Below are 9,427 nucleotides of genomic sequence, written 5' to 3' on the forward strand. Positions count from 1 at the left end.
TTTCCCAAATATGTACAACAGAGGTGACAATAGCCATGTGTACAACAAACATGCCTGCTTGAATTCTTTCTTCAGCATATGAGAAATTTTGTAACCAACATTTTCATATTAATATATTCTGGATATTTCAATACATGATGAAAAAGATATCAGGGACCAAGCAGTATTCCAAGCAGAGTAACTTTATATGTGGGATTGTTGATGCCAATGTCTGTAGGATTAAAAAATTCAAACTTTTAAAAGTACCAGTGGTGGCAAGAAAAAATACTGTGGCTAGCATAATTTTCACAAGGACTGTCTGATATTTCTGAAAAAATCCACTTAGAGAAGCCTGTATATAAATCTTTCAATATATGAGGAAACTATGCTAAGATTTACCAGCAAAAAGAATGAAGCTAAAGACAGAAATAAAGGCTGAAGATAAAGGAAAGCAGGGTGAAAGAGAAGTGAAGAAGAAAGCAAGTGACAGTGTGAGAGAAGTGCAAGAGGAGGCAGACGGTCTCTGATGTAAGCCATGTTCTCACCGCTGTTCACAACCGTCCTGTTGCCTTCATGAATAAGTTAGATGCCAAATGTTCCCTCCCTATCATGTCCATGCATGCAGGTGCACAATACAACTCACACATTAAAACACTATACCCCTTATTCTTCAACTTTCAAGTCTCCGTGCACACAAAAAACTAAAAAGACAACACCAAGCACATCTGCACAACAACTTTGCTATTTTTTCTTTCGCCAAAATACGTTGAAATATAAAGATGCTCTGCTTTACTAAATTTCTGCACAAAGAAACATACAGAGACCCACACATATTCCCTCCTGAAGTAGAGCCAGTAAGAGGTGCTTGATAGTGTCTGACAGAGTGACAGGAGTACAGAGGCAGTAGAGACGAGAAAAGTGAAGTTTCCCTGACAGTTTTTCCTGCCCACAGGGCACCTACGTCATCCTGTTACACTCTGGACATCTCTCATCCAAAGAGGTATGTGTGCTGGTGTGTGTAGTCCCATGTATTATTACCATGTATGTGACACTGACCAACATCCAAATGCAAAGACATGAAAATCGGTAGGAGTATGGTTCACCAGAAGGTAACAAGTTTGTGCACAAGCTTCTCTGTACATGCATGTGAAAATTGTATCTGCATGAACGATAACATAATCATCCAAGAGAGAGAGTTAAATACGAAGACAGGAAATAAGAACTACAAATGAACAGATTGAAGAAGGGTTGCGTAATGATCTTTGAGCAAGAATTATAAAGACTGTGACTGCGCTTCAACGTAGAAACATGCTTCAGGAGCCTCCAGTGATTCTCAGCATTTTATTCTGCCTCATCAAACTTGTATATTTAATTTGTCCTGGCAAAAGAATTGATTCACTGATAGTGTTGGATTGACAAAAGAAAGTTGTTGTTTTTTTTACAGCAAATTTATGACAAAAGTAATCTCGAGCCACTTTACATGTATGACATTTATATGTATGATATAAACCCTGCAGTTTTAGAGGATGAACCCTAAGAAACAGACAGTTCCCTATGAGCCAGAATTTCGCAACAGTGGGGAGGAAGAACACTCTTTTAACATTAGGAGACCTCTGACGTGAGTCGTGCTGGTAGGGACAATGATCTGCTATAAAGAGAAGAAGAGACAGTATACAAACGTTAATGGGATGCTGGAAGAAGACTATTCATATTAATCTTCTTATTCACTCTCCAATAAAGTGAACAAAAATGTCCATACAAGACCAGTTATACTGCCCACCGTGCTATGAAGTTGAATGCAGTTTCTTATTTCTTACTTTTTTGCTGTATTGATAAAAAAATCGAATAAGTAAATTAAGTTGGAGTGTATATATATATACATACCTATGTATTGCCACCATGCGCCACACTATCTAGAGCTACACTATCTGAGCCCACCGCCAGCTCCAGGTCTAACTTATGGCAAGCATGGTGATAAATCAGTCCTCCAATGACATAGTGCGTCTTAGTGTCTTAGTGTGCTTATCCTTTAGCCCCCAGGTAGTGAGACTAGTGTAAACCAGAGTCAACATATCATTTTGGCCATAGGTCTGTGGTGTTGCAGCTGATCTCTAGGTTAATAGAAATGTTGTCAGGCTTTAATATTGAGTCAGCTATACAGCAAAATATGAAAGAGGAAAGGAGAGCAAGGAAGAGTGATCAAGGGAAAAAATGGTAAGAAAACTTAGTTGGGAAGGCATTGTAGTGTATCTATGAATGTCAGTAAAAAATGTAATTAAAATTAATATCTATCTATCTATGCTTTTAAAAAGAGATTAAGTTATTGAGTTTGAGCAGCACTCCAACAATTTCAAAGCCTTTGATTAAAAGTGATACAGACAGAAAGGTCACTCGGTAGCTATAGTTCATATTCATGTAAGAGGCTGCAATCTGTTAAGCAAAACATGGATAGTGTGTGTGTGTTTGCATTACCGATGTATTTATAATCATCTGTGTACACAGTCATGTTTTGGTGACCAACTCCCTTTTAGTGATGAAAAAACATGTCCTCAAAATTAAAAACTACAAGTTTTAAGATCGAGGTCAAAGTTCAAAGTGATTTTAAATTTAGGTTACATATGGGTAAAGTTTAGACTTGTGTTTTGATGCAAAACCTTGCCTGATTACATGTCTGCCTGCGCCTCTGAATATTCTGTGCCTACATCTCTGCATGTCAAAAGAAAAAAGCAGGTAAGGATTAGGAGGGATGTAAAAGATTATTATCATCTCTTGCTTAACGTTTCAGTCTCTTCCAATCTCTGTCTCCTCTCCCCCTTCCCCTCCTCCTCTGCCTCAGAGCCACCGATAAATTATGGATGCTTATTAGAAAAGGGCAATATTCAGCATTCAAAATAAACTCAGTAGCATGAGACATGAAAGAGACACAAACAAAAAGTGCTGATGTGGGAAGAGGAAGAGTTAAAGTCACAGGGGAGCCAGTGGCCAGGTCACATAAACCTGCGGTGATCTATTTCATCTGTGTACCATCGGAAGATGATATACTGTAGATCTTCTGTGATATCACAATACAGAAATACTCTATTAAAAGTAAAGCGTTTAAGTTTTTCATCCGAAAGTAGAAAAAACCAGAAAATGATTATAAATTAAATAATAACTATTGTAAAAATGAAATCATTTAGAAAGCAGCAAGGTCTGTGTTAGTGTGGCTATATTATTTAGGATTTGGTCAATAATGTATTTTAATGTTTACATTACTTTAATATTGCAACTAGTAAAAATCAGGATGTATGTACTTGTTATACCGCTTAGCAAATGTCATCTTTTCTTTCTTAAATAAAAAAATGGTCACATTTTAAGTAATTTTAGATTTTGACATAAAGTGGTATAAAACAATACTTCTGTTTTTTGTTTGGTTCTTTAGCAGTGATGGATGTACTAAAGGCAGTTACTTTAGGTAACTAGAGTACTTGAGTAAATGTGTGTATTTAGTTTCCATCATAGACTGCAGTGAATAAAGTTCCAGATTAAAACATATAAAGAGAGACAGCAAATAAAAATGGGAAATGCAGCAAGCTTTTCATTCAACCTTAGGCAACATCTTCAAAGTTTTGTTACATCTGTGTACACTTTAAGCATATTAACTTAGTTTCTGCATTTCCTGTAGTGCTTTGTTCTGTGGCCAGTGGCGAGGCCTAATTTCCCCAGCTACTGTACGAGTCTTGCTCAAATCTAAAAAAAACAAAAGCACTGTTAAGCAAAATCACTGATTTAAGTTCATTAAATTTCCTGTTAACAAGCACATAATGAAGCATCACATTGCAGCCTAATGCAGTCTGGATTCCATCTACACCACCAGCTAATGGCTTTGTGTGACTTTGTCGAGCAATCAATAATTTGGTGTCTCTGTGAACTCTGTTATTTCACACAGTGTGATGTCATGCAGTACCACAACATGAAGAGACACTTTTCCTGGTACACTCTGTCTGTGTTGACTCTTCAGTTTAGAAGTCACATCCTGCCAAACTGCCTCGAAGTTTAATCCTTAAGTGCGTTAAGACTTGCCGCATGTGAATGCCACATCATGCTTGTAATGCCCTTGGATTACAGTATATCCAGATTAAATGAAACTTCAGAATCACTATGTATATATGCAGGAATGTTTGTGAGGAAATGCATATAAAAGGCTTATCCCCCAAGAGAAAACAGAGGAGAGAAGGAGAATGTTTGATAAATTAAAAAAAAGACGTACTATAAATGATCTGATTAAACTTGCATAACAAAGCTTGCTTAGCTGTGACAAAACATATGGTGTGAGGCTTTTTCTTTTTGCTATTAAATACACAATCACATTTTATTGGTGTACTTGTCTGTCCAATTCCAATTTGACGGACAGGTGTTACAAGCTTTTTGACAGACCTCACAGAAGTCCAATCAATACTACACTGCTGCAAGAAAAACAGTGACTGATCCTAAAGTCCCTGCTGAGCCAGCAAACTGTTGCAGTGGGATTGAGTGTGTCTTCTGCACAAGCATATCCCTCTCACACTTGCGCACACCAACACACCCAGAAGTTCACAGGATCACACTCTTCACACACTCGCATACACGAGCACAAACACCTGCATACACAGATTCACAAGCGTGAGCTGATAAAAACGCACACATCCAAAAACACCCCAGAGAAGGCTACAGTAAATGAACCTCACAGCCATCCAAAGCACTGACATCAATCAGGCACGCTTTCACCGTTTGGCTCCCGACGGACGGTGAGTCGCATCTGTCTGCTAGAGCAAGTGCTAAACAATTCCAAAGTGACAGAAACCATTTTATGCATATCTGCATATACAGCATGCCAAACTCGTTGGCACTCTTCCTGATCACCCCTACTTGTGCTATTTACTGCAATTGTGTAAATTGTGAAACCATTTGCGTTTTCTGAATGACTCTTTTTAGCGACGGTTATTTTCCTACATGAAACAGTTGTTGCACAGATACGCTCAGCTAAGCAACACCAACACACAATCCACCGGGATTGCTGGGCGTCTGAATAGTGGCCAGTACAATTCCCAAGAAAGCTGTGGGCCTTTTCTTCCCGCAGCGGTGCCTAAAAGGCTACTCTTGCACAAAAACACATATTCTATAAAACTGGGAAGGAAGACTCTGATAAAAAAAACAACCAAACTAAACAGCGCTGGAGCCTCCACGCCTGCCAGTGACTGCATATCTGCTTCGACCCACTGCATATTTGTGACAGAGCCCATGAGGCTCAGATGTTTCATCAGACCCAGTACATCACCCTGAAGAGAACGCAAGACTGTTTTACACAGCTATGAAACAAAATAGATGAGAACAAGAATGCACAAGGGTGATTTTGAGATGTGAGCCTTTAACGGGACCGTGTAAGTAGAACAGAAGTACCTTCACAGGGAGACAAATGTTCAATTTTTTAAAAAAAATGGCAGCCAGCAATGAAAGCACACCTCAAGTTCTGAGTATCTTTTTGAACCATTTTGTTAGAAAAACATCTGCAACATCCACAAATTTGATCTTTTAGAACATAATAGCATGCTAATAACAATCCCAAGGTAAGGCGTACACCTGCGTTTAAAACATGAACTCGGAAAACTGTTTGGAATGGAACTAATAAGTGCACAGATGAGAGAAAATCAGAGAAAAAAAAAACAAACTTCTGCACACTTCTGGTGATTTCAATCCATCGCCATTATTGTACATTTATAGGCTCTTGCAAGAGCTGAGGGCTGACAAAATACAAATTTTGAAAGCAAAAATCTCAAGTATTTTATTTTAAAGTCAATGCAGTCTCTCAACTAGTGGTTCCAGTTGAAACGTTACAGTGGATACAATAAATCTGAGAATTGTCCGTGTAATTTGGATATAGTTTACACAGATGCTGACATGACAGCCGCAGTGCGAAGTATTGGAGCAGTACGAGTCTGATTAGGAAGGACTTTTATACAGGCCTATATGCTTCAGCAAATGACAGATTGTCAGCATTTCTCAGTGTGAAGGCAGGCTGCAGGATTGCTTATGACAACAGCACTCTGTGCTACAATGACTAAACAGACCCTGTTTTCAATGGCTGCCACATGCCTTCAAATGTCAAAATCAAAGTATCAAAGCTGACAGATCGGTTTGTGTGTTTTTCTTGCCCGAAGGGACAGGAGGATGCATAACTGGCCAGGCGCCTGTCGCTGAAGCAACTGAGCTTCTGTAATACAGTAAACTGCAGTCGCAAGAGGTGACAAATCTCAGCTTTATCCTAAAAAGCAAAGAGCGATTGTCCTGTTTAACCTGCCTGACAAAGACGGACCGTATATCAGAGCGCTCTAACTCTGCCTGTGCTGCTCTCTCGTCTTTCTCGCTGTCGTTCAGAGTGCGGGTGCCTCTGTGTGGAGCTGATTCAGTATGTATGGGACAAAGTGTTAACTTAATTCAAGCCAAACTTTGCCCTTTTTTCATTTTTAATCATAAGCCTTGGACAACTTTAATCTCACTTTGTGTAATAAATCACCAACCTAATTTAGACTTTGTATAACACATGCGTTTGACCATGACGATTTTTTTTTCAGCCTAAAAATGGAATTAAATTGGATTTACAGTAGCTGGGTTTCCCTTCCACTACAGGGTTGGATGTTTTCCCAGCTTTCCTCTTTTGACTTCCAAGAAGTGAACTCTCCCTTTTAAGATAATTTGTTGTCCATCTCCCTCAGGCTTTTCTCAGGAGTGTTAAGACCAGTTATTGCAAGGCCTTGCTGAAACAAGAGCAATTTGGAGCTCATGACAAGCCTTCAATTACGCTCGTTGCTAGCAAGCTCACTCAGTCAGCATAATAAAGCATGTATTGATGTAATAACAGGAATACATAAGTAAATATAATGCCCTTACCGTAAACTCCTTGGCCCCAGGCAAGAGCATAAACACGAGACAATAACAATATCCAAAAAAGCCCCATGTTCAGCTCAGGTCCGTCATAACCTGAGAGAAAAAGACAAGGGTGAAAACAGAGGCACGGAATGGAACAGCCTGCAAACGTAACTATGGAGGATGGAAGAAACGACAACTGAGTGATTGTAATCAAAAAGGAGGGGAAAGATACTTTAAATTGCTTTGTTTTAGTGTTCAACTATGTCCCCTGCAACCCCATAAGCCGTGAAAATAATATTACAGAGCAATTTAGTTCCCACCGCGCAGCGAACCTCGCTTCATTCAACTTAAAGGGCAGGTAATTCAATCAATCGTGGATTATAGAAAGCTTACAAGCAGTCCAGTGTGATGAAGAATTGGAGATTGACAGGATTGTAGATGTCTGCTGTTTAGCGTGACTAAACTTCCTCTGTCCACCCCTCACTGAGGCACAGCGGCGGGCAGGTGTAGTCGGGAGCACAATAAGGTTTACACTGCAGTATTCATGGAGGATTTGCAACAACAAGTGGGGTCGCGGAGACTACTTTAGACCCCGAGACCCGCACATATTCCTTCAGATCAGTACAGTTGTTCCTACTCTGTCAGGTCGACGGTGATAGCAGAAATATGCACGTGTTACGTAATTTATTCTGATTTATTCTGATTTATTCCGATTCATTTTTATCATGCATGTGTATGTATTAATGGAAAGCTGTTTTCTTGTTGCACACTGGTGGTTCGAAACCTGTAGGACACCTGAAGACAAGGAATGAAATCCAGCTGAGTGAGGGAATAATGGACCCTCTTAGCTGACTCTTTTGCCCGAACACTGGGGTTTCCTCCGACGTCTAGAACGCACGTTTGTGAGAGGGCTGCATTCACCGTTCGCATTATGAAGCGCGCTGTAATCAAAGTTTCTTTCTGCGATATAAGCAAGTGAATCCCTGGCATTAATGCTTTGACGGGCACGCATTGCCTATATTGCAAATAATTTAGCAATCCCAAAATCTGAGCGCGTGTAACTAATGATCAACTTTGATAATGTTGGGTACATTTGAAAATACTTCCAGCGTCAATTAAGCGCTCACAAACAGTCTATAAAACATTCTTTAAAAATGAGACAGACATAATGTGAAGGGAATAGATAAATGATGCCAATCTGACATATATTTTGTTCAAGTATTGCCAGTTCAGCGTTGGGGACAGTGTGCCATCTCTACCTTGTCTCCGAGGTGCCGTCCTTTGGGTCAGTCCGCTACCCAGTACTACGCGCCCTTCTCACGGCTCAGTAACGAGGATTCCTTCGCTCTCCGTTAGACCAACCTCGCTTAGTGTTTCACCACAGAAACAGCAGAAAAGTTTTATATCCTCCACCACTGCGCGTCCAGTAAGAGCTTTAGCTAAAATTCCCAGAGTGGAAATGTGGACTTTTTCGAGCTCCCAGATCTCTGAAAGAATCTCTTCGGGGTGTTAAACTTTTATTTTACGCACGGAGAAGTAGTCGACAGAACATCGCACAGCTCGGTTCCTCAGAGTCCCTCTTCTCAAAAATGAAAATAAAACCTCTGTTCCTTTGAAAAACTCAGGCAAGGCTACTTGGGGGAAATCCTATACACTCGGACTGCCTTTTTGTGGATTATTTACTCTAAAAGGCGTGGTTGAAACGCCTTTACTGTCTCTCCCTCTTTGCTTCTGGCCGATGAAAGTCTATGAAGCCCCTCTAACGCAATCATGCGCTCTGAAAATGAGCTTCCCTCCGCTAGTTCAATCAGCGCTGTGTCTGTGGACTCCAAGTGATGCTGGCCAAGTGGAATATGTGCGCAGACTGAGAACGACCGCCCCTGTCTGTGTGTGAGAGAGAAAGGGAGAGAGAGAGGGATGGAGAGAAGAAGGGGAGGGAGGACAGAGGCTTACACATAGATGCTCTCAAGCCTCACAGCTTCCACACTGAACAGGTTGTCAAAAGAACGCCACTGCTCCCCTCTCCCACTCCCAGTCTCTCACTCGCTTTGGAATAGGTTTTCAACCCTTTGGTAGCAACAGGGTGTTTTTAACAGCAGGGGAACGCGCGTGTTTTCCTGTTTTTCTCTTGTCGACTCTTTCCTGGAGTTCGTCCACTGCTGGTACACGCAATCGTCGATGCCAATTACAGCTGAAGGGCGCCCAGAAAGTTATTTTTTCTTTTAGCATAATGGAGGAACCCCGAAAACAGCCATCCCTCTGCATGGACCAATTATTTATGACAGCATAAACAGACCCATTGTTATCCCCGCCCCCCCCCCCCAACTCCCTAAGCACGCACATGGTGTCTCTCTCACACACAGATTTACAGTGCCCATTCCTCTATTTATCCTCTCTCTCTCTCTCTCTCTCTCTCTCTCTCTCGGTCTTGTGGGTTCTCAGTGAAGCCACTGGAGGGCGTTTCAGCTCATCGCCACTGTTTGAACTTACGTGCACGTGTGGCATGAGCGTCAGTTGTGCTTGTGCCCGTGTCTGTGTGTGTGCGTGGGGTCCGAAAACAACA

The 9,427-nt window shown here is 40.9% G+C and overlaps 1 protein-coding gene across 2 annotated transcripts in view; it reads right to left on the reverse strand.

Moving 5' to 3' along the window:
* Positions 1-9,081, reverse strand: part of LOC102304999 (MAM domain-containing glycosylphosphatidylinositol anchor protein 1) — a 201,407-nt gene extending 192,326 nt beyond the window's left edge. The window contains exons 1-2 of one of the 2 annotated variants that reach the window (XM_005934576.3): positions 8,124-9,081; positions 6,886-6,975 (exon numbers count right to left, since the gene is read on the reverse strand). In XM_005934576.3, the coding sequence (XP_005934638.1) occupies positions 6,886-6,952 (67 nt within the window). In that variant the 5' untranslated portion in view covers positions 6,953-6,975; positions 8,124-9,081. The remainder of the gene's footprint in view (positions 1-6,885; positions 6,976-8,123) is intronic. The other variant, XM_014337546.2, reaches the window with a different exon arrangement.
* Between the last annotated feature and the right edge of the window lie 346 nt (positions 9,082-9,427).

The sequence above is a fragment of the Haplochromis burtoni genome, unplaced genomic scaffold, assembly GCF_018398535.1.
Source record: "Haplochromis burtoni strain Fernald_Lab_line unplaced genomic scaffold, NCSU_Asbu1 Contig_187, whole genome shotgun sequence".
NCBI classification, from domain to species: domain Eukaryota; kingdom Metazoa; phylum Chordata; class Actinopteri; order Cichliformes; family Cichlidae; genus Haplochromis; species Haplochromis burtoni.